At 60.9% G+C, this 24,078-nt stretch overlaps 1 protein-coding gene across 5 annotated transcripts; it reads right to left on the bottom strand.

The window, feature by feature from the left end:
• Positions 1-78: 78 nt before the first annotated feature.
• On the bottom strand, positions 79-24,043 carry POLD1 (DNA polymerase delta 1, catalytic subunit). 5 transcript variants are annotated; one of them, XM_036307154.1, is made up of 28 exons: positions 23,192-23,369; positions 14,078-14,283; positions 13,606-13,719; positions 12,802-12,948; positions 12,592-12,717; positions 12,353-12,521; positions 12,191-12,272; positions 11,990-12,119; positions 11,399-11,565; positions 11,006-11,110; positions 8,909-9,049; positions 8,716-8,826; positions 8,159-8,350; positions 7,952-8,040; positions 7,763-7,879; positions 7,499-7,612; positions 7,040-7,187; positions 6,100-6,321; positions 4,390-4,485; positions 4,160-4,297; positions 3,064-3,239; positions 2,609-2,761; positions 2,394-2,496; positions 1,567-1,699; positions 1,366-1,479; positions 984-1,036; positions 810-907; positions 79-265 (listed from the first exon to the last, which is right to left on the bottom strand). In XM_036307154.1, the coding sequence occupies exons 2-28, from the start codon at positions 14,280-14,282 to the stop codon at positions 160-162; spliced, it is 3,549 nt and encodes a 1,182-aa protein (XP_036163047.1). In that variant the 5' UTR covers position 14,283; positions 23,192-23,369; the 3' UTR covers positions 79-159. The 5 variants fall into 5 exon arrangements, 4 of the variants coding, with proteins under 4 accessions (XP_036163047.1, XP_036163048.1, XP_036163050.1 ...); XM_036307155.1 differs by lacking the exon at positions 12,353-12,521 and having other exon boundaries at positions 12,191-12,306; positions 23,192-24,042; XR_004967262.1 differs by lacking the exon at positions 2,394-2,496 and having other exon boundaries at positions 129-265; positions 23,192-24,043.
• Positions 24,044-24,078: the final 35 nt, after the last annotated feature.

Raw genomic sequence — 24,078 nt, 5'->3', positions numbered from 1 at the left:
GGGCACCTGGGGGTCAGGGCCTGACCGTGGACTTTGTCCCGCCCCCTCACCCCCAGACACCAAACACAAAGCACCAGGTAACAAAAGGTCCAAACTTTATTAGTTCTCCACCGGTCCCCGCCGGCAGGGCCCTCCTGGGAAGCCTGCGGAGGTCAGGGGTCACCAGGCCTCGGGGCCAGGGGGCCCGAAGCGCCTCAGAAGCTGCTCCTGGTCCTCCAGGTCCTTGCGCACCTTCTTGCGCATGTAGAAGATGGGGCAGTCCCGGCTGCGGGCGGCAGGCGGGCGGGTCAGGGCCAGGGCCAGGGCGGCTGCCCGGGCTGCAGCAGGCCCGATGCCCAGCCCCAGGATGGAGCGGACCGTTCCCAGGACTTTGGCCCCGGCCTGCTGCCCACCCGCCCCCCTCCCGTGTGGGGCTGTTTGCTCAGCGGGCATGGGGGGGGAGCGATAACAGCGGGTGCCCGCGGAGGCGCTGGGCCACAGCCGTATATCACCTGTCACCTGGCGTGGGAACCCGCCCCGCCCACCCGTTCCCTGGGGAAAGCCCGGCCCCACCCTGGGGGAGGGGGTCGGGGCAGCCATCTCCCCTGGGGCAGATACTGGGCGCCCGACCCTGCCCCACTCAGTGGCTCCCCACCCCGACCCCTGGGAGGGCTGGGTGCGCACGGCCTGTTTTGCAGACATGACACTGAGGTCAGGGGACTCTGCAGCCAGAAGGGAAGTGGGGGTGGGGCTGCTTGAGACCCTGGAGTTGGGGCCCAGCTCCCCAGGCCTGGGGAGCATGGAGGGACCCGGGGCCACGGGCTGCGCACCTGGTGCAGATGACGTCCTCGTGCAGGCTGCCCTGACAGCGCTGGCACTGCGTCCACAGGCGCGAGAAGCGCTCCTCCAGGGCGTTCAGGTGTGACACCTGCGGACGGGGGGCGGGAGGGGGGCTCAGCAGCAGCCCAGGCCGGCCCCTCGCCCCAACCCTCCCCGACCCTCACCTCCTTCTGATACAGCTCCGACTCCCGGGGCTTGCAGAACTTGCACACGGCTCCTGCGGGGGGGAGGGGGGGGCAATGGGGGAGCTGGGGCCGAGCCAGGGCCCAGGCCACCCCACCCCTGCCCCTTCCCCGCCCGCTGCCCATCCCGACTTCTGAAAGTCCCCACAGACGGAGAACAAGGGAGAGAGTGTGTGGGGGAAAACTCCCTGGGGAACTCCTGGGGTGGGGGGCCGGGACCCCCCTCTTGGGGTGACTGCAGAGAGGAGACCCCCACCCAGGGGAGACCCCATCTGGGCAGCAGTGCCAGCTTGTGGGGCAGGGGCCGGGGACCTCGGGCGCCCCGGGGTGGATGGAGGGCAGGGGCGGGGCGGGGCCGGCTCACCTTGGTGGCTGAGGACAGTGCGGCAGCCAATGCAGCAGCTCTGCCGCTTGGCGAAGGCCAGGAGGCCGCCCACCCTGCCGGTGAGCACGGTCTTGCATCGTGTGTGGTCCCCCCCTGCAGGTGAGGGGTGAGGGGTGAGAACAGCGTGGCTGGTGCCCCCCGGCCCCAGGCACCCCCCCCCCCCCCCCGGGCATCCCGTACGCAGCAGCACGGCCTCGGCGCGGCCCTCGCCCAGGATGGGCTCGAAGATGCGCAGGAGCGGCTTGGCGAGCTGCTGCTCCAGGTAGTACTGCGTGTCGATGGGCAGGCTGTGCTCCAGCACGAACAGGGGGTCCTGCGGGCAGAGCGCAGGGTCACCCCAGGGCCAGAGCCGTGGAGGGACTGGGCCTGGGACAGAGGACACGGGGGCGACAGGCACTGAGAACACCGAGGGCTCCCCCAGTCATGACTGGGACCGTGGTGTGCGGCCGTTCCTGGGCACAGCGCTGCCCTGTGGGGAGCAGCATCAAGGAAGGGGGTGGGGGGTCTGGGATGGGGTCATAGGTCATTGGGGGTCCCTGGCCACAGGCTCTGTGATCCATGCTGAGGTCCACAGGTGGGGCCCTCAGGTAATCAAGGAAGGGTCAGAGGTCACAGCGATGAAGGATGAAGGGGGACAAGAACTAGGTCAGAGGTTACAGACATCTGAGCAGGATGGAGGGTACAGATCTCAGGGACCCAGAGGCTGAAGAACGAGGGCCAAGGAGACAGAAGGGGACACAGACACGGAGACAGAGATGGAGGGACGCCCTGTGCAGCGAGGCTGAACCCCTTGCCCGGGGGAGCGAGGGAGAGGTCAGACACTGGGGGTGGGGGCACCCTCCAGAGGGCACAGGCGGCTGGGAGCAGAGCATCCTGGAGCCGACGCCCGGGTGTGCTGGGGCGGCTGGCAGGGCCCCACGGGGCCCAGAGAGGGAAACACCTTCCCACCGCGGAAAGCAGAAGTGAGAGCGGGCGGGCTGGGCGGCGGGCAGCCAGGTGGGCCTGACCTCGGACTTCATGTAGGCAGCCACGCCCTTGGCGGCCCCGATGATCACGTAGGGCACCCGGTCTCCCAGGCTGGGCGCGCTCCCGGGGTCCCGCTTCCTCATCCTGCGGGGAGAGGGTGGGTGAGGGCAGGTGGACGGCGGGGGGGTGGGGCCAGGAAGTGGTGGGCTCGGCGGGCTGGAGGGGCTATTTCTGGACGGCCAGGCCCCCAGCGGACCTCTCGGCCAGCTCCACGTGGGCCTGCTTGCCGGCGTAGTCGGCGGCCGCGCGGGTCAGCTCCTTGGTGATGACCAGCTGCGAGATGTCGATGCGGTTGCACAGCAGGTCCGAGATGACGTCCTGTGCGTGGGACACGGCGCCCTCGGGGTCTCTGTGGGCCAGATGGGGCATCTCCAGTGGCTGCTGAGGGCCAGGCTGGCACCTCCACGCCCCCAAGGCTGGGGACCAGGACGGGCTCCGGGCTGAGGTCCAGGACGGGGGCGTCTGCTCAGCCACAGGCTACAACCCCACAGCTGCCCAACCCCACACGCCTCCCACCGCTTCTCGCTAAGGAAAAGCTTCTCACTGAGGAAAAGCGGGCCTGACTCCCGTGTCCCCAAGGGAGGAGGGGCGGGCTCCCGGGTCTGAGGGAGGGGGACTGGGGTCTGGATCCAGGGGTCTCATCTCACACACCGGTCGATGAGCAGGCGGCGAAGTGAGGCGGTGACGAGGTTGGCCACCAGGGGGCAGTTGTCCCTGCGCACAGCCTCCAGGCCCTTGCAGTCCATGCGGTCATGGGTGTCGGGCCGGGAGGAGAAGAGCAGGCCAGCATAGCGCTTCTTGCTGATGAGCAGGTAAGGGAAGTAGACCTGGGGGGGGACCCGTGGCTGAGGCCCCTGAGACTGCAGGGTGTCCAATCCTGAGACACCCCCCAGAAAGTGACAGGCAGGTATGGTTCCTGAGATGTAGGGTTGGGATGCCTGGGGGACTGGACCCTGAGACCCCAACACCTGAGCCCAGGAACACCCTCAGCTTTCCAGGGAACCCCAGACCAGGGTCCCCAAGTCTAAAACAGAGGCTGGGACAAACCTAGAAACAGGCCCCAAATATGAGATCCAGACTCTGGGCTAAAGCCTTGAAAGCCCCAAATCTGGGTCTGGGGCAGAAGCTGAGGCAGAAGGGGGCACCCCCGGAGAGGAGACAAGGCCTGGAGTGAGCCCTGAGGCACAGACCTCCCAAACTGGGAGGCTCTGATTCCAAGAGCAGGGGTGCCCCTGGCCTGACCTGGTTTGAACCCTGAGGATAAAGTCCGGTGAGAGCCCCCCATCCCAGCCTGTCACACACCAGGAGCCGGGAACCCCAGACAATGGCTCCCTGACCCAGGCCTGGCCCGTCAGAGTCCCTGCCACCCAGGACAGACGCCCAGACAGGTGCTGGGAAACCACACCAGACGCGCCCCGAGACGGACCGGTTGTCACAAAACAGCACGCAGCGTGCGGAGCCCAGGCTTTGGCGGTTTTGATAGCCAAGGCCCCAAACTCAGGAGGATCCGGCAGCAAAACACCTTGACACGGGGCCCATGAACCCAAAGAACAGGACACCCCGAGTACCCCAATCGGGCACCCCAAAAGGGAGACCCTGCCAACACTGGGGTTTCCCAGATGCTGACCAGGGGAACCCCAAATGTAGGCATCTGTGAGCTTTGCAGGCACCCTGAGAAAGAGGCCCCTCTGCAACTGCCAAGACCCTCCCTCACCTGCCCACCCCCATCCCAGGGTGAGGGCCTTACCTTCTCAAACTCCAGCCGGATGGGGGAGGGGAAGTGGCCGGACACCCAGTCTGCAGCCTCCCGCCCCAGAGCCATCGCTTCCGCCACGGAGGAGACACCAAACCGGCACATGACGGAGTCGGTGTCGCCGTACACCACCTGGCGGGGAGGGGCGTGTGACCGCGGGCCCGTGCTCCCCGCACCAGGCCCATCCCAGGCCCGTTCCGGGCAGCGGGCGGGGTGGCCCTGACCTTGGCGCTGGCGCTGTAGCCGTTCTCCACTGTGTACTTGGACTCCACCAGCTGCTTCGTTTTCTCAATCATCTGGCGGCCGAACCCGGTGACGCTCTGTTGGGGAGAGAATCGCGGTGAGGGCCCAGGAGCCGTGTGCAGCGGACACGCACTTGGGGGCCCACCTCCACGGCTCCTTGTAGGTGTGGGCCTGGGCAAGCCATTCTATCCCTTTGTGCGTCCGTTTCCCAATCTGTCAAGCGGGGCTCCTGAGCTGGTCCGCAGCGGTCTGTGGGGAAGAGCGGGCTCCTGGTGGAGGAGGAAGAGCTGCATCGAGTGGAGGTGCTGCAGCCAGAAGCAGCCGTGAGCTCGGGGTCTCTCTCCACAGGGGTGCCGTGACCACTGATGTTCATGGCCTCTTCCCCCCAAGTCAGCAGGGCCTCCCTCCCCCACCCCCCATCTTTGGGCAACTGGGAATGACACCACACAGCCCAATGCCCCCAGGGAGGGGTCTGCACCAGCTCCATGAAGAAACATACCTGTCCAACAGTCATACTTTACAAATAAGGACACTGAGGCTGGGGGAGGGAGGAGGGGCACAGGTAAGGTAAGACGGGTGTGATTCTTCTGTTTTTGTTTGTTTGGGGCCAGTCAGAAAAGCTTTGTCTTTTAACTAGAGCATTTAGGCCACTTACATTTAGTGTAATTAATTACTCATTAGCTCTGGACTTCAATCCACCACTTCACTTAATCAGCCTTTTATTTGTTCCACCGTTCCATGTCCCTTTTGCTTTCCTACCTTTTTCTGGAATGATTTCGTATTTTAAAATTATTCCATCTCCCTGCTCCCAAAAACTTGAGGCAGAAATAAGGAAAGAAGCTAAGAAACAGAGGGGAGGAACTGCGAGGGAAAAGACCTAGCGACACGGCCAGGAAGCGGCAGTCCCCACTGAGGGAGCCCTGGATCCCGGGGGAGCAGAGCCGCATTTTCCCACCGGGCCTTGCTCAGGGGCTAAACCAGGGGTGGGCGAACTTTTTGACTCGAGGGCCACAATGGGTTCTTAAACTGGACCGGAGGGCCGGAACAAAAGCATGGATGGAGTGTTTGTGTGAACTAATATAAATTCAAAGTAAACATCATGAAATAAAAGGGTACGGTCTTTTTTTTTTTTAATTTTATTCATTTCAAGCGGGCCGCATCCGGCCCGCAGGCCGTAGTTTGCCCACGGCTGGGCTAAACCCTAAGGGCCAAACACCCAGGGGCTGAGGGAAGCCCAGCACTGGGTGGTCAATGGCGATTGGTTAGCCCCTGGGAGTGAGCTTCTCGCCCTTGGAATGTCCTGCCTGATGAGAGTCTTTGTTCACCTGGGGCCACATGGTATCAGCTTGACCCTGACATGGGCTGAGGACCCGTCAGCCACACAGGGGTCAGCCATGCCTCCGGGACCAGCCTCCCTGTGGGCCTCACCCCGGGGATGCTGCCACGCACGACGGGAGGAATAAGCAGTCCGCACGACCCACTGGAGACAACGGACGCTGTGCCTGGTCTCCGGACCCTGCCCCACGGGCCTCCTCCTTCGGCTGGTGTTAATCCCTCTCCTTTCACTGTATCAAATCATAACTGTGAGTAAACGGCTCTTCTGAGATCTCTGAATCCTTCTAGTCAATCACTGGATCTGAGGGGTCTCGGGGGCACCACTGAACTGCATGTGGGAAGGAATTCCTCCAAACCTTTCGCCTAGAGGCCTCGCACAATGGCCAGACAGGGAGGGAGCTCCCCATGGCTGGAGGTAACCAAGTCTGGACAGGAAGACTTTTCAAAGGACCTCTTGGGCCGCGAGCTGAGGCGCCGCTCCCAGCTGGGCAGAACCTCAGAGCCTCTGTGGTCTCACTGGGGTCTGTTTTCCTGTCCCGGGAGCACAGCTGCCTCCAGTAAACAGGCCTAGGATGCGACTGGGGGTGGGGAGGGAGGCCACGGGCCCAGTTCCTCCTCAGCACAGAGCACTAAGCGAGCACCCACTCAACATCCCCAGGGGGGACCTCGCCGCTGGAGGGGGGACCCTCCTGTCTAATCTGACGGTGACCAAGGACACACAGCAACCCACGGGCGAGCCTGACTGTGCTGTGGGTGACCCCCCGTCCGGCCCCAGGACCCGACCCCCAGCAGAGACTAGCCTCGTTCTCCCATGAGCAGGAGGGAGGGGGGCCTGCCCGCCACTCCCCCACCCCCATGGGGACCGGGGAGGATGTGGGCTAGGGTGCAGCTGCTGGGGACATGGGGGTGACGGTGGCAGATGAAGAATGAGCAAAGCCGCTGCTCTCCCCCACGGCCCTCAGCCTCTGCCTGCCCTGCCCATGTGTCTGCAGGACCCTGGCAACGCCTGCCTTCCCGTACACATTCACGCCCACGGGCTGTGTCCCCGAAGGGCTGGGCACTGCATGAGGGTTCCCTGTGCAGGAACTCTCACTGGCCCTGCCACCTGCTGGACCCACAGGGCACAAGGCCCAACCGCTGGCAGCCTGGCAAGCATTTGGTGAACAACAGAACGGACCCATCACTCAAGCACCCTCTCCAAAAGGCTGGCGAGCGGGCGGCCCCTCCCGCGGGCCCTGGTTCTCCCAGAAAGTGCTGTCCGACCCCAGCTGCCCGCCGTGGGGCCTGAGCACTCACCTGGGAGATCTCCAGGCACGGCAGCTTGCCCACCTGGGCGCCGGTGAAGCCGTACACAGAGTTGGCGCTCACTTTCAGCGCCAGCTGCCGCCCGTCCAGGACCTGCCGCCGCAGGGGGTCTGTCTCCTTGGCCAGCTCAGCCTTGGCCCTGGGGGGAGGGGAAGCACGGCACTCAGGTGGCACCCAGGTCTCGGGGAGACGAGGCCCGGGTCTGGGCACGCAGTCAGGGTGCCTCTCTGGGAAGGGGTGCGTGTGTGGCTGTGTGTGCCGTGTACTGCACAGGGGCAGCAGGCACAGGGGCGGCGGGGAGCTGCCGGAGGGGGCGACTCGTTCTAATTCCCACACAGACAAAGTGAAGGTGCCCAGCAGCGCGGGGACCCACGAGGGACAGGGTCACCCACGGGGGAGCCTCAGCAGGTCCAAGCTCTGAGCAGGGTGGGCGGGGGGGCCGGAGCCCACCTCTTCCGGGCGCTGAGCAGGTTCTCCAGGATCTGGGGCAGCAGCCCCTTGCGCACCGACGTCTTCACAAACTCGTCCCCGGTGGGCGTCTTGATGAACTGGTCCTCAGTCAGGCTGGGTCGGGGATGGCAGGGGGTGACGCCCGGCCTCCATCTCAGACCTCCCCCTTGCCTCTCCCCTCCCCACTATTTCTGTCCCCCACCCCACCCTGCCTGAGCCCGGCCCTGGCAGTCTTGGGGCCCTCATGCCGAGGGGGTGCCGTACCCCAGTTTCTGGGCGGCGCCTGGCCGCAGGAGCGTGGTGTAGCACAGGTTGTGGGCCATCATGATGGACGGGTACAGCGAGGAGAAGTCCAGGGTGGTGATGGGGACGTCGTAGTACCTGGGAGTGCCAGCAGTCAGGGCGAGACCCCTCGCCACCCCCACACCAGCCCCGCCCGGCCAGGGGGCTCACCCTTTAAGGGGCTCGATGACCGTGGCTCCCGTGTAGTCCTCGCCGCCCTCTGTCTTCACCACGGGCATCAGCAGCCCCTCGCGCATGGCCTGGGCGGGGAGAAGGCAGGAAACGGAGGGTGGGCGCGGACAGGGCAGCCCCATGGGAACAGGCAGAGGGAGGGGCCGCCGCTAGGGACAGAAACCCTCCCTGGGCTCTGCCACTGACCTGCCGCAGCAGCTGCGACACCACCTTGACCTGCTGGCCGCGGGTGAGCAGGTAGCCGAGGGGCACGCCGGTGACGCGCGCCATCTCCATGGCGTTCACCAGCACCATGAGCCGCTCCAGCAGCCGCAGCGGCAGGAAGGCGTCCTTGAGGCAGTACACTGCCAGGCGGCGGCGCGTCTGGTCGTTCCCGTTCTGGGGACAGACACCGATGGCGTCAGGGTGGAGGGCGGGGAGGGCCAGGGTCTGGGTGGGGAGCAGGCAGAGGTCAGGGAGTTGACAGGTGGGAGGGAGTCTGAAAGGCTGGTGTAGACAAGTACAGAATCAAGGTCATGTGAGCGGGCAGAAAAATGACATCTGCAGGGCGGGGTCAGAGGTTAGGGGCAGGAGGCCAAGGTGAAGGTAGGAGCACAGGCTGAAGCCCAAGGTCAGGAAGTCGGGTGGAAGGCTGAGGTCAGAGGAGTAGATCAGGGGCAGGAAGTGGGGTCAGAGGTTAGAGACGGGGCAGAGGTGAGAGACCGGGGCAGGAGGTGGGGTCAGAGGTCAGGGCTGAGGCTCACCTGCAGGTCGGTGATGATGCTGTGCTGCACGTCCTCCTTCTGCTCCCCCAGGAAGTGGAAGCTCACGGCGTTGAGCGTGTAGGAGCGGAGCTTGTGCTCCCGCAGCAGCACCTGGGGCGGAGGCGCAGGGTGGGCACAGGCCCCGGGCAGCGGCCCCACAAGGACGAGGCCAGCCCACCCGGCCGGGCCGCACCTGCAGCATGTCCATCTGCACGCGGCCCACCATGCTGACCACCTTGCTGTCCCGCCGGCCAGTCTGCTTCGACTGGAAGGACGAGTCCCGGATGGTGGAGCGGAGGCCAGCCACACGGCCCAGGAAGGGGAAGTCCTGCACCTGAGGGCACAGCAGGTGGAGCTGCAGACGGGCCGGGCGCCTGACCCGGGATCCCAGGCCTGTGCCAGAGGAATGGAGACCGGACCACCCATGCCACTCCCCACAACACAGCTCTTCCGGCTGGAGGGGCCGGGGGGCCGGGGCTGGGCAGGTGTGGACTAGAGGGGAGGACGGGAGACCGGACCGGGAGAGCCAGGGGCCTGAGGGCTGTGAGGGTAAAGGGGGCAAGGACGGCTCGAATGGCTGGAGGGCTGCACCCAGATGGGGAGCCGGAGGAGCAGGTGGGATGACGCCAAGCTCAGTGGGAAGGTGGTGGGTGCACGGGGTGGGGGCCTGGGGAAGGGCCAGGTGGGAGCACGGGGTTGGCACAGAGAACCAGGTCTGGGGTCAGGAGAGGCGTCTGCCCTGGAGACGGTCGCCTGGGAGTGGCCAGGCAGAGAGCAGAGGCCTGAGCTGGGCTGGAGCCACGGGGCAGAGGGAGGGGGGCCTGACCCAACACGCCTCGATCCTCAGAAGGGGCGATCTGAGCAGACAGGCGCAGAGGCGGGCGCAGCGGAGGCGGGAGAGCGCCATCTAAACCCAGGAGGCCTCAGAGGGCACTGAGCCTGCGGCACCCGGATCTTGGACTTGCAGCCTCCAGGCAGCCCTGGTGAACTAACACACCTCGTACCCTGTGCTGGGACTCAATGGGCATCCGGGTCTCACCACACACTTCAAGGAACACCCCCATTTCCTTATTGGTTTTTTAAGATTATTTTAGCCTGAGCCGGTTTGGCTCAGTGGATAGAGCGTCGGCCTGCGGACTGAAGGGTTCCGGGTTCGATTCCGGTCAAGGGCACATGCCCAGGTTGTGGGCTCGATCCACAGTAAGGGATGTGCAGGAGGCAGCTGATCAATGGTTCTCTCTCATCACTGATGTTTCTCTCTCTCTCTCCCTCTCCCTCTGAAATCAATAAAAATATATTTTTTAAAAAAGATTATTTTAATTGATTTTTAGAGAGAGAGGAAGGGGTAGGAAGAGAGAGAAACATTGATGTGAGAGCAGAACACTGATCAGCTGCCTCCTGCACGCCCCCCACCAGGAATCGAACCCACAGCCCGGGCATGTGCCCTGACTGGGAATCGAACCGGCAACCTTTCCATGCACAAGACAACATGCGACCAACTGAGCCACACTGGCCGGGACCCCATCTTCTAATTTAATTTATTATTATTTGTTAATCCTCACCCGAGGATATTTTTTCCACTGATTTCTGGAGTGGAGGGGAAGGAGGAGGGCGAGAGACAGATGGAGGGAGGAGGGGGAGAGAGAGAAACACCAACATGACAGACACACATAGATTGGTTGCCTCCTGCAAGTGCCCCTACGGGGGCTGGGGAACCTGCACCTGAGGTATGTGCCCTTGACCGGGAATGGAACCTGTGACCCTTTGGTCCACGGGCCAACACTCTAACCACTGAGCAAACCAGCCAGGGCCCCGTTTCTTTATTTGCTGCTGACGTATGTTAAAGCCTAGAAAATCAGATGGACACGGACAACAGGGGGATGAGAATATGAGTGCGGGGCGGGGGGGAGGTTGGGGGTTAATTGGGGGATGAGGACACATTTGTAATACCTTAACCAATAAAGAAATTAAAAATAAATAAATAAATAAAATAAAATGCATCTGCAAGACAAAAAAAGAAAGAAAATCAGGCCCTGCACCCCTGCACTCACATCCTGACCTCTGAAGGCACAAGCCTTCTCTTACTCAACCGTAAACACCCTCCTAGCCTCCACACGCGTCCGGAGACCTGGACTCTGAGCAGAGCAGGGACAAGACAGCAGGGACTGGAGCTGCTGGGGCGGCAGGTGCAGAGCCAGGTGGACCTCCGTGGGGACAGGGCCACAGGGAGGGTTGGGGGAGGTGTAGGGCGCTGTCTGAGGTGAGCCTCCCCTGCCGTGGCCTGCCCTACCTTGAGGTGCTGGGCCCGGGAGATGAGGTAGGGAAGGTCGAAGTTCTGGATGTTGTAGCCGGTGATCACGTCGGGGTCTACGGTGCGGATGAAGGTCGACCAGGCCTGGCGGGGGGCGGAGGCACACTCGGGGTCACTCTGCTTGTCCTCTGGTCACCCCCCTGCCCCGTTCCCCCCCGATGCTGGAATGTTCTGGAAGCCCTCCCGCTCGTGGTAGAAAGACCCGGCAGGTGCTGCTGGAAAGAACCGCTCACCCCTCAATGTGAAGGGGTCTGAACTCTTGGACGTGAGTCTTGGGATCAGGGGAGCTCAGAAAATGGCCTCAAGCCTGGGCTATGATGGTTCGGGTGGGGGACGCTCAGGAAAACGGGGGGGGGGACGCGAACGAGTCACCTGGAGCAGCTCCTCCTCCCGCTCGTAGCTCTGCACCTGGGCACCCAGGATGGGGGCGCAGGGCCGCAGGGTGAGCGCCAGGCGCAGGAAGGGCTCCGGCTCGCCCCAGCGCAGGCCCAGCGAGCAGATCTGGATCACGGGGTCCCGCTCGGGCTCAGGAAAGATGCCTGCACAGGGAGGGAGGGAGGGGATGTGGGGACCTGACCCCTCCTCGCCCTCAGGACACACCAGGGGGCGACACCTCTAAATCTCCCCTGGCCTGTCTACCCCGCTCCGTCCCGACTGCCCACAGACCCCGCCAGATCCATCCTGGCTCCCCTCTGCCTTCACCTCCTGCCTTCTCTCCCCCACACAGATGGGGATGGTCCTGCCCCAGGACCTTTGCACTTGCTGCTCTCTCTGTGGGAAATGCTCTCCCCACCCCCACCCCGTCTGGAGCCCCCTCACGCCACCGCCACCCTCGAGTCTTACAATAACCCAAACACCTGCATGTTTACTACCTCTTTCCCCAGAAGCACGGGGACCCAGGGTGAGACTGGCAAGTCACTGATCTAAAGGGAGGGAAGGGGAGCCCACACCCTGGGGACAGACCTTTGCGGCCGGCGCACTCGATGTCAAAGCTGAGCACACGCAGGGGTGCGATTCGCTGCCACTGCCCTTCTGGCGGGTGGCTGACCACGTCTGACCACAGTACGTCTGCCTCCAGCTGACACAGTGTGGCCTGCGGGGACAGGCGTGTCAGTGGCTGCTGGGTCCCCGGCTCCCTGTCCCCCACCCCTGGCGGGTCCGCACCTTCCCCTCCGGCCTCAGGACGTATTTCCCAGCGGGCAGTTCCAGCCAATTGCAGCCCACGATGTCCGCGTCCACCATGAACCTGGAGGGGGATGAGGTCAGTGGGCCGAGACCACCTGGGGGGTGGGGCGGAGGGCGGAGAAGCGAGGTGGGGGCTGGTACCGGATCTCAAAGTCAACGTTGGCCTCATAGGACGCAAAGCTGGGGGTGCCCAGGCCTGCCACACGGACTCCCTGCTCCAGGAGGCGGCGAGCGGGGGCCACGAGGCGGGGCAGAGCCAGGGTGATGCGCAGAAACGGCGAGGGGCCGTGCCCATGGTACCCGAACATGCCTGCGGGGGACAGAGGAGGCTGGCACCGGCCCAGGGGGACCCCACCAGCTCAGCCCCGGGCGGCACTCACTCTCCCGGGAGCACAGCTCCACGCCCAGCACGGCCGGCCCCTGGAGCTCCTTGCCCGCGCGCTGGTCCCGGCTGATGGCCCCGTTCAGCTCCCGCTGCAGGTCACCCAGGTGCTCGGGCCCAAAACCTGGGGGGGGGAGGGCTGGTCAGGAGCGCAGGGGCCACCAGGTGGTCAGGAGGAAGAGGGGTCTCCTGGGCCGGGGCCACTCACCCGGGGGCGCTGGGGTGTAGAAATAGGGGGCAAAGCCGTGGATGTGGCAGCAGACGGAGACGCCCTCATCGGTGACCCCAAAAGCGCGGAGCACAGGCACGGAGCTGCGGGATGGTGCAGGCGCCCCAGGCAGGGGCCGTGCTGGGCCTGGGGAGGGGACAGGCAAGGCGGGTGCCCCTCACATTCCTCAAAGGGCCCCCCGGCCCCTCCCGCCCTGGGAGCACAGCCCCCATTCCTGCAGCTTGAAGCCCTTCCGCCCACATCAGCTTCTCATGGGTCGTCTCAGCCCCTCTGTTTCCACCTGCCCCTGTGGTCCATTTCCCACCCACAGCTAGAGGGAGCCCCCGCCTGTTTATGAAAAAAAAAAAAAAAATCTTTGAAAAAGGAAAATGGACTCGGTGTGTTGTTATGAACTTGAACACGGGTGTAGGTTCGTGCAATCACCACCAAAACTGGGGAATGACCTGCAACCCCTGCAACTGAGGTCCATGCCCTTGACTGGAATCGAACCCGGGACCCTTCAGTCCTCAGGCCGATGCTCTATCCACTGAGCCAAACTGGCTAGCTGTCATTTTAAATAGCTCCCTTGAGCCGCCCCTTTGCAGTCATAGCCCCCTCCCCACCCCAGCCCCTGGCACATGCACCCGACCCCCTCGCCAGACTCCTCGTTGCCCAGCGCACACCGCCCTGGTCTCCTGGGCCAGCTCCTCCCACACACAGAGCCAGAGGGGCTGACCTGGGCCCTGCTCCCCCCAGGAGCCCAGGGCCCCGCCTGCCACCCTCCGGGCCTGTCCCCAAACTCACCCACATAATGGTCGATCTCCAACTGCTGGAAGATGAGGGGTTCCGTCTGGGGGTCCAGGGAAGGTGGGGTGGGCCGAAGCCAGCGGGCATCTCTGGCTGTCGGGGAGAAGTGCCCTGGGGGGGGGGGGGGCGGTGGATGACATGACGCTAAGTGGAGCCGGGATCCTCCCTCAGACACAAGCAACCACCCTCCCTCTCAGCCCGGCCCAGGCGGCTTCCCAAAATGCAAAAGGAAGGTCCGTGGAGGTGGTGGCTTAGATCAGGCAGGAAACTCGGAAGAGATTGCCAGGCCGAGGGGTCAAGGTCAGAGTAAAAGCAGCAGGCAACAGAGGGGGCATACTGGCACGGGGTCAAAGGCCAGCCCGATGTGGAGCCCAAAGTGGGCCAGAGGTCAGAGGTTACAGGTCAGCTCTGTGGCTGACTCTCAGTTCAGAGGCAAGAAGGGTGGGGGGGCTCCCGCTCCAGGTCTCACGGTCAGCAGCCCCCTCCTGGGCCGACTGCAGCTCCTCCTCCAGCTCCTGCAGCCTGCGCTCGGCCTCCATCTCCTCCATCAGCGCCAGCTCCTCCTCAAACTGGGATGGCCGAGGGGCCTCATCCTCATCCCAGAGGCCCCCGCGGGCCCGCTTCGGGGGCACCCCGGCCCCGGCCCCCGGGCCCGGCCGCCGCTTGTCATACATCCTGGGGGCCAGTGGGGGCTGGGTGAGGGCTCCTGTCCCCCCCACGGCCTCCGCGCACCCGCGGCTGAGCCTCAGAGCTCTGCGGGCTCACAGGAGCTGGCGCATCCCCGACGCGCAGTCACCATCAGTGTAACTACGCCCGCTGCCACCGTCTAACCCTTTCCTCATGCCCCAGCCCTCCACATCCTTTCACCCGTTCGCCTGCCCCCTCTCCGGCACAGCCTTGGTCCTCAGCTCTCCCCTCTTTCCTACCAGCTGCCCCCAGACCCTCGCCTACCCATCACCCAGCATCACCCACGGGCCGGCCTCCGTTCACCCAGCGGCTGGGAAGTGCCTCCTCCAGGCCAGTCACTGCGCTGGGCGCCAGCGAGTGGCTGAAACACCAATCTGACCAGGTCCCGTCCCAGCCGAACACACTTCAGAGGCTCCCGTCCCGTTAAACACAAAAGCAAAAGCCCTTCTTACTTTGAATGTGCACCGTTCCCCCACCTCCCCAGGCCGCAAGGTACTGCCACCTCTGCTTTCACTCCCGCTGCTCCCGTATGTAATACGCACGTGTCGTCATAACTTACGTACGTTTCTACACTGAGTGGCCAGATTATTACGACCGCCCCATCAGTACAATGAAGCGAATTAGTTATGCAAATAATAATAATAATAAAACCTTGAGAGTATCTGCTTAGGAAGTTTTCAATATTCAGTATTTTTGGAAGTGTCAATGCAGTACTGATGGGCTGGTCATAATAATCTGGCCACTGAGTGTGGTCTTCTTAATTGTAACCTATCAGAAATTATTTTATTTTATTTTTTTAAAATATATTTTATTGATTTTTTACAGAGAGGAAGGGAGAGGGATAGAGAGTCAGAAACATCGATGAGAGAGAAACATCGACCCGCTGCCTCCTGCACATCTCCCACTGGGGATGTGCCCGCAACCCAGGTACATGCCCTTGACCAGAATCGAACCTGGGACCTTTCAGTCCGCAGGCCGACGCTCTATCCCCTGAGCCAAACCGGTTTCGGCAGAAATTATTACTTTAACAAGATATATATATTCAGTCCTCACCTGAGGATATTTTTCCGTTGATTTTAGAGAGAGTGGAAGGGAGAGGGAGAGACAGAGAGAAATACTGATGTGAGAGAAACACATCAGTTGGTTGCCCCCTGTACGCACCCCCGTGGGAGGCCGTGGGGAGGACAGGAGCCCTCACCCAGCCCCCACGGGCCCCCAGGGCCAAGGCTGGGGAGGAGCCTGCAACCGAGGTACGTGCCCTTGACCGGAATCAAACCTGCAACCCTTTGGTCCACAGGCTGACGCTCTATCCACTGAGCCAAACCGGCCAGGGCTTGACAACATATATTGATATAAAGGAACACATCGTCTGGTAGACTGAAGACTGCACTCAGGATAAGCCTATTCGATTCGGTAACTTCACTGTGACCCAGTAAGAGAATATTCTAAGGAAACACACACTCAGGTATTCAGGGGTAAATGGCCATGATGTATACAAGCTACTCTGAAAGTGTTTTTTTGAAGTGTGCATGCAGATCATAACACAAACAGGGTAGAATGTGAAAATAGGTGACGCTGGGTGAAGGGTGAACAAGTGTTCTTTGTCGTATACCTTCCTATACATTTGAAATTATTAACAAAGAAAAAGTTGTAGCCCTAGCCGGTGTGGCTCAGTGGATAGTGCTGGCCGTGCACAGAGGGTCACAGGATCCATTCCCAGTCAAGGGCATGTACCTGAACTGCAGCTTCGATCCCCAGCCCCAGTCGGGGCATGTGCGAGTGGCAACCAATCAACGTGTCTTTCTCACATAAATGCTTCTCTCTCTCCCTCTCTTTCACTGTCTCTAAAAATCAATGGGAAAATATCCTTGAGTGAGGATTAATATGAAAGGGAAAAGGGAAGGAAGAGAGGGAGGGGGCGGGGAGAGAGAGAAAGAAATGAGGAATTGTAAAACAGTACGTGTCTCCCTGGCTGAGACCGGGGATTACAGAAACCTACAGCAGATCCCAGCCCCAGACAGGAGGGAGGAGGAGGTTCGGGACAAATCAGCTGTCCCAGGTTCAAGGGAACACCTCCGGATCCCATAACTACCCCCCAGATCCCGTCCCCCTTTGATCCTTTCTTTGGCAACACATTCTTCGCCTTGGAGGCACCACAAGCCAACAAGCTCAAGACTAGATTTCCCAGGATGCACTGCTAGATGGTGGTCACAGGATCAAGTTCTAGCTCACGGACTTAGGGTGACTGTAAGGAGTGCGACGTTCAGGACAGCCCGAAGAGGAAGCCTGCCCTCCCTCCTCTTTCTGCCCCCTTCCAGGCGGCCGGAGCGTGACTGTGGTGGCCACGAGCCAACCTTGACCACCAGGACAAGGGCAACACTGCAGGGCACACAGAGCGACAAGACGGAAGGAACCTGGGCCCTCAGCAGCCTCTGGGGCACACCTGCCTGCCTCTGGACAGTTACGTGGCTACACAGATTGGTATCCTGTCTGGGCCACTGTGCTTTGGAACCTCTGTTACAGAGTTTAGCCTAGACCAGCGGTTCTCAACCTGTGGGTCGCGACCCCTTTGGCGGTCGAACGACCCTTCCACAGGGGTCGCCTAAGACCATCCTGCATATCAGATATTTACATGACGATTCATCACAGTAGCAACATGACAGTGATGAGGTAGCAACGAAAATTATTTTATGGTTGGGTCACCACATGAGGAACTATAGTTAACGGGCCAGAAGGTTGAGAACCACTGGCCTAGACCACGACATCACAGAAAAATTCTGGACTGGGGTGTGTTACAGCAAATGTTGGTCCACAATGGAATTATCTCTCAGCATTAAAAAGGAGGCAGCTGCCCTGACCGGTTTGGCTCAGTGGATGGAGCGTCGGCCTGCGGACTGGAGGGTCCCGGGTTCGATTCTGGTCAGGGGCATGTGCCTTGGTTGGGGGCACGTCACCAGTGGGGGGTGTGCGGGAGGCAGCCGATCGATGTTACTCTCTCATCGATGTTTTTGGCTCTCTGTCCCTCTCCCTTCCTCTCTGTGGAGAAATCAATAATATATATATATATATATATAAAGAGGCAGCTACTGATATACACACAGGATGGACGTATCTCAAACGTGTAAGAGAAGCCAGGCACATGAGTGCACACTGGGGAAGGTGGGAGTGACTGCAAATGGGAAGGGGAATGTTCTTCCATTCTGGGCTAATGGGAATGTTCTAGAACTAGAGAGGTGGTGGCTGCACAAGACTGTGAGTGTCCTAAATGCCACTGGCTGTGCGCTTTAAGATAGTTAATTTCACCTCAATTTTCTTTCCTTTTTTGTTAATCTTCACCTGAGGATATTTTTTCCATTGCTCTTCAGAGAAAGGAGGGGGCGAGAGAGAAACATTGATGCAAGAGAGAGAGACACATCGACTGGTGCCTTCCGCACGCTCCCTGACTGGGGTGGGGAGCAAACCCCAACCCAGGTACGTGTCTGTGACCAGATATCAAGCCTGCGACCCTTTAGTGCACAGGCTGACACTCCACATCGATTTTTAAAAACTGAGTGAATACTGTATGACGGCATTACACAGGGTTCTAGCATTGACTGACCTCTAATGCTAGAGACCAGGCTAGCAGCTGCTTCTGGTGGGAGACTGACTGGGGGGGGCCATGGGGGAATTCTCTGGGTGATAGCAACATACTGTACATCCAACTGTACGCTCGAGACCGTGCATGCCACTTTATGCAAATCAGACCTCAATTAAAAACATAAAAGGGGGGGCAGCCATATTCCCACATCCAGGGGTTTATGCTGCAGATATACTATCGCACAATGAAAAACTGCATTTACGAGGTTATTTCCGGCGGCATTGTTTGCCATCTCAAAAGACTGGAAACCACCTAAATGTTCTCCCCTGGGGGACTGTTTGAATAAATCCCATTAATTCCGCCCCATGGAATATTATGCAGCTGGATAAAGGAATGAGGAAGCGCTCTGTGTGCTGACCTGGAGGGCTCTCAAAGACGCATTGTTAGGGAGCGAAAGCAAGGTACAGAAGGGTGGACTTAGAGTGTTATCTTTTGGACTCAAAAAGTTGTTTAAGCCGACCGGTTTGGCTCAGTGGATAGAGCATTGGCCTGTGGACTGAGGGCTCCCGGGTTTGATTCCGGTCAAGGGCATGTACCTTGGTTGCGGGCACATCCCCAGTAGGGGGCATGCAGGAGGCAGCTGATCGATCTCTCTCATTGATGTTTCTAACTCTCTATCCCTCTCCCTTCTCTGTAAAAAATCAATAAAATATATTTAAAAAAATAAAAAGTTGTTTAAGAAAATGCGGGACACGGGAAGCTGAGGGGCTTACAGGAGCCCTGAGGAGAGGCCTGGCCTGACCTGGCAGAGAAAGGCAAAAGGGGGCTGCCCTGGGTCCATGGGCTGTGGCCAGCGGGGTGTGGCGGAGGGAAGGTGTCACTAGCAGCAAAGTCGAGGTCCCTATCCCTGGCACCATCCTAAATGCACCCTCAGGCAAGGCAGTGTTAGAAGGAAGGAGGCCCCTGTGTGTTCCCTCAGCTGCCCTGGCACCAGACGGGAGCCTGGCAAACTGTACTCCCTTCCCGGCCCTTCGGCAGCAGATCCTGAGCAGCGCCCGCGGCAGTAACACAATGCGGAGTGCCCGCTCTGGGTCAGTGCTGGTTTCTCTGTGACCCGCACTCCCTCGGTGCTCACTGCACTTCACCTAATTGCGCGGCAGTGTGTGTGTGTGTGAGTGTGTGTGTGTGTGTGAGTGTGTGTGAGTGTGTGTGTGTGTGTGTGTGTGTGAGTGTGTGTGTGTGTGTGTGTGTGTGTGTGTGTTAATTGCTTTTAGAGATCGAGAAAGGGAGAGGGAGAAAGAGAAGCTTCGATGTAAAAGAGAAACATCCATCGGTTGCCTCTTGCACGCACCCCAACCAGGGATCGAACCCGCAACCTGGGTACATGCCCTGATGGGAAGTGATCCCACAGCCTTTCGGTGCGAGGGAGGATGCTCCAACCACTGAGCCACACCGGCCAGGGCTAACCTCACGGCTTTAAATGCCATCTCCATGCCGATCACTCCTGCCTTTGTGTCTCTGGCCCCGACCGCTCCTCGGGCTCCAGGCTGACCGGTCCAGCTGCCCACTGTGGGGACGTCTCTCCGGGCACCTCAGACTCCAAAGCCAGCTCCTGATCTCGCCCCAAACCTGCTCCTCGCACCTCATGGACTGTCTCCCCTATTCAACAAATGGCAGCTCCCATCAGGCCAACTACTGTGGGGTCACCCCGACTTCTCTCTTCCCCTCAGGCCACGTGCTCACTCTCTGCAAATCCCGTCAGCTCTGCCTCCCAAGAGACCTAAGTCCCACAGCTTCTCAGCCCCCAGCTACCCGCCTGGCCCCTCTGTTCTCTCAGGCTGCTGCTGGCTTCTTTATTTTGCACATTGCTGTTGGTCTGTCTCCCCCTGCTGGAAGATGAGCTGTGAGGGCCACGACCCGTCTGTTTGTTTACTGAAATACGGCAGGAGTCTACTAGTGTTGGACACAGAGAGGGTCCTCGAGAAATACCTGTTGAGCCCTAACCGGTGTGGCTCAGTGGATAGAGCATCACCCTGCGGACTGAAGGGTCCCAGGTTCGATTCTGGTCAAGGGCATGTACCTTGGTTGCAGACACATCCCCAGTGGGGAGTGTGCAGGAGGCAGCTGAATCGATGTTTCTCTCTCATCGATGTTTCTAACTCTCTATCCCTCTCCCTTCTACTCTGTAAAAAAAATCAATAAAATATTTTTAAAAAAATAAAAAGAAATACCTGTTGAGTGAGTAAAGAGCCTTTCCAGGGCTCCCTCATTCCACCCCGCCCCCCTCAGTGTATTCTCCACACAGCAGTCAGCAGGATCCTGTACAAATGTCAGATCAGCCCATCCCTTCTCTGCTCAGAGCCCACCCCCGGGGCCCGTCTCACACTGAGTTAAAGTCCTCATCGTGGCCCCCAAGACCCTGCACAATCGCCTCGTTTCCTTTCAGACACCACCTCCCACTCTCTCCCCCCTGCTCACTCGGCTCCAGCCACTTGCCTCCTCTCTGCTCCTGAAGCACGCCAGGCTTAGTCCCTGCCTCAGGACCTTTGCACAGGCTGCTCCCGCTGCCCGGGCCAAATGTTCTCCCCCAGATGGTACTATGGCGTCCTCTCTCCCCTCCTTCCGGTCTTTGTTCAAATGTCAGTCTCAGTGAGTCCTGTTTAAAAGTGCAGCCCCACCGCCCCATCCTGACACCTCCAACCCCTTTCCCTGCTTTATTTTTCTTGCTGCCACTTGTGACTGACTGGTGCCCTGTATCAGTTCTCCGAGTTCTCCAAGTGCGGCCCCTGGATTAGCAGCCTGAGCCCTGGGTGGGAACTGGTTGCAATGCTAACGGTCGGGCCGCTGCCCGGACCCACTGAATCCGGCCCTCGGCGCTCAAGTCTGAGAACCATGGCTTATCGGTCTCACTTCCTGCCTGTCCCCACAGGGAGAACGGGAGCTCTGAGAACAGGGACTAGATCTTTTGTTTCCTGCTGTGTCTCATGCACCCTGCCAAGCACCTGGGACAGAGGACACACTCAATAAACAGCTTCCAGAAGAATGAAGGAGGAATGAAGCATGGAATTGTCACAAAAACTTCTGAGGGAGGTGCTGTCGTTACCCTCCAACACATACAATTACTGGGACCCAGGCCCAGAGAGGGGAAGCTACCTGCCCAAGGCGGCACAGGTAGCTCAGAGGGGAAAGCCAGGGTCCCAGCCAGGCAGGCAGACTGCGGAGCCTACGGCTAACCAGCACTCCAGAGTGCCGGCCTCTGGGCGCACCGGGTAAGGTACACAGGGCAGAGCCCGGGCCTCCCCGCCTCCTGCTGCCCTTGTCATGCCGGGGACCATCGGGCCTGTGTCTCAGACAGGGACCCCTCAGAGGGCCAGGCAGGGCCTGGCGCTCCTCTGAGCTGCATCGCCCAGCACAGGGCGTGGCCTTGGGAAGTGTTTGCTGAACGAAACCCTCCTTTTTCTCGGCCACCTCACTCCAGACTGACCCTCTGCCCCCTCGGGGCTCCCACAGCGCCTTGTGCCACGTCTGTCATTGCACACGTGCACCCCAAGCTGGGGGTGCTTCAGGCTGCGAGCTCCCCCAAAATAGGGTCAAGGTCTCGCTCACGTCGGGGTCCCCAGCACAGGGCCAGTTTAGACTGCTCTCGAGTGTCCCAACCCCGTGAGTCTTCCCTGAGTCCCAGCTCCTCGGCCTGGGTGGAGAGCTCCTGTCCTTCTCCCACCTGAACTGAATTATCACTGGTTCCCTCATGCCCAGCACAGGACCTGCCACAGAGCAGCTGCCTGGAGGCCTGAAGCAAGGGCAGAGCATTGCAGCAGGAGGGACGGGTGTGGCAAAGGCCCCCCCCCACCCCCACCCCCAAGTGGGGAAGGAACCTAAGAGATGGGAGGCCTGGGTGGTGATGTGGCAACAACAGATTCTTAGAGTAGGTGGGGCTGCAAAGTCAGGACACTGACGTCACCCTGCCCTCTCTAAACCCTGCCACTCACCCCATCCCAGCGGTTCTCAATCTTCCTAATGCCGCGACCCTTTGATACAGCTCCTCATGCTGTGGTGACCCCCAACCATACAATTATTTTCGTTGCAACTTCATCACTGTAATGTTGCTACTGTTATGAATCGTCATGTAAATATCTGATGCGCAGGATGTATTTTCATTGTTCGCGACCCACAGGTTGGGAACCGCTGAAAGCTCTGCCTGCAGAGCGGCGCCCCCAGGCCCTGCTCTCCCTCGGCCTTCTCCATCCAGCCCCGCGTCCTGCTGGCTCAAACCCCACAGACAACCTGAGCCTGACAGGTTCCTTCCAGCTGCTTGCCTCCAGCTACCATTCCATCTTCTCCCCACCGGCCAGCTTCTCAAATCGCAGGGTGGGGTCACGTGGCTCCAACGCTGAAAACCTCCCAGGACGCCCCACTGAACCCAGAATAAGAGCCAAACCCCCCAGCAAGGTTCACAAGGCCCTACGGCAGCGGTTCTCAACCTGTGGGTCCCGACCACCGGAAAACACATGTAGCATGTCAGATATTTACATGACGATTCATAACAGTAGCAAAATTACGGTTATGAAGTAGCAACGAAAATAATTTTATGGCTGGGGGTCACCACAACATGAGGAACTGTATTAAAGGGTCGCGGCGTTAGGAAGGTTGAGAACCACTGCCCTACGGATCTGCTTCCCCACCTCGCCCCCACCCTCACCTGCTCCCTTCCGACCTCAGGGCCTTGGCACATGACGGTCCCTCTGCCCGGGTTTCTCGTTACGTGGCTGACTTCTCTCCAATGCCACTTCCCCCGAGGGGCCATTCCTGCCCACCGCAGCCAAGGCAGCAGGTGCCCTGCTCATGCCCCTTCGGACCAGGCATCAGAGCCTGAAAGCGCTGCTTCCCCGTTGCTCCTGACTACGGGCCCGCCGACCCTCCTGTCCTGTCCTTCTCTCACTGGTTCGTGCGGCAGCCCCTGCTTCCGTAACACCGTCCGGCACCGAGCGCTCAGTATTTGGGGAATAAAGGACCACACCAGGCCCCCACGTGCACAACTCAGTCCTCCCTGCCGCCGGGATCCGGTGGCCCCAAAGACCCTCCGGAAGGCGTGCCCCATCTCGCCCCGGGACTGGGTGCCCAGCGATGGGCGCCCAGCGGCAGGCCAAGGTACCCCCGGCCCCGTCATCTCCCCGCGCGCCCCCGAGCCAAGGGGGTCCCTCCCGCCGCCACGCCCTAGCGACCCCTCACGACCCTCTCTCAGGCCTACGCGCCGGCGCCTCAAGCCCCCTTCCCTGCCAGGCGGGGTCCCCGGCAATCCCCCCTCGTCCCTGTACTCACCCGCTTCAAACAGCGTTTCCCGCCACGGACTGCGCCGCCGTGACCCCTGACTCCAGCGCGCGCAGGCCCAGAGCCGCGGCGCGCCGAGCAGGCCACGCCCCTCACGCCCAAATAGGGCTAGACCACGCCCACCACGGCACCGGGCCACACCCCCTTCTTCCAAGTAGGGGAGGCCACGCCCCCTCCTTCCAATTGCAGGCAAATTCTCGAAAACACCCGCCTCCCTGTTGACTTATGCGGCCCAAAGCCACGCCCCTCCTTGCGGCTGCTTCGCGGCCACGCGAAGGCTGCGCGCGCAGCCACCCTGGGCACCACCCCCACCAGGCCCCGGGCGCTGCGCGCGCAACCTCCGCAACCCCTCCCGCCTGCTGCCCGCGGGGGCTTCCGGGGACCAGCTGAGCACCGGCAGCCCGACGTCCGCCCTGCCTGCAGAAGCTGCAGAAGCTGGGCTGTACGTGCTCAGGTCCGGCCTGATCTGTTGTCTGACGGCCTCAAGTTTCCCCATCTGTAAACTAGACCTAGCGTGGGGCGGGCACACCAGTGGGGTGGCGGGCACAGCAGCGGAGTGCCCAGCTCACTGTTTGTAACTACTCTCATCTCTGCAGTCCTCTCTCCCCCGTCCTACAAACCACATAACCTTTCAGTAACCAGCCCATCTCTCGAAGCAAAACCTCCCTCACCCTCAACCAGGGCTGTCCGTCGGCTAAGAGAACTCCTCGGTGCCCCTCCCTATTCTGAACTCACCAGGGCCTCTCACCTTCCACACCCAGCACGTGCCCTGCAACGTGGGGGCCCAGGCCCCGTGCTCTGAGGTTTAGGTCCCGGCTAGGACGTGATCTTTGGGAAGCCTTGCCTTTCTCCTCCGGCCCCCGCCTCCCGCCTCCCGC

Source organism: Myotis myotis, unplaced genomic scaffold, assembly GCF_014108235.1.
Source record: "Myotis myotis isolate mMyoMyo1 unplaced genomic scaffold, mMyoMyo1.p scaffold_m19_p_45, whole genome shotgun sequence".
NCBI lineage: Eukaryota > Metazoa > Chordata > Mammalia > Chiroptera > Vespertilionidae > Myotis > Myotis myotis.
This window is presented reverse-complemented; position numbering and strand designations above follow the sequence as displayed.

Coding starts and splice junctions, on each gene's coding strand:
- POLD1 (XM_036307154.1), bottom strand. CDS start 14,282: ATGTATGACAAGCGGCGGCCGGGCCCGGGGGCCGGGGCCGGGGTGCCC. Junction 12,120..12,190: donor TCCTGAGGCCGGAGGGGAAG/GTGCGGACCCGC, acceptor CTGTCCCCGCAG/GCCACACTGTGTCAGCTGGA. Junction 8,827..8,908: donor TGCAGATGGACATGCTGCAG/GTGCGGCCCGGC, acceptor CCTCCGCCCCAG/GTGCTGCTGCGGGAGCACAA.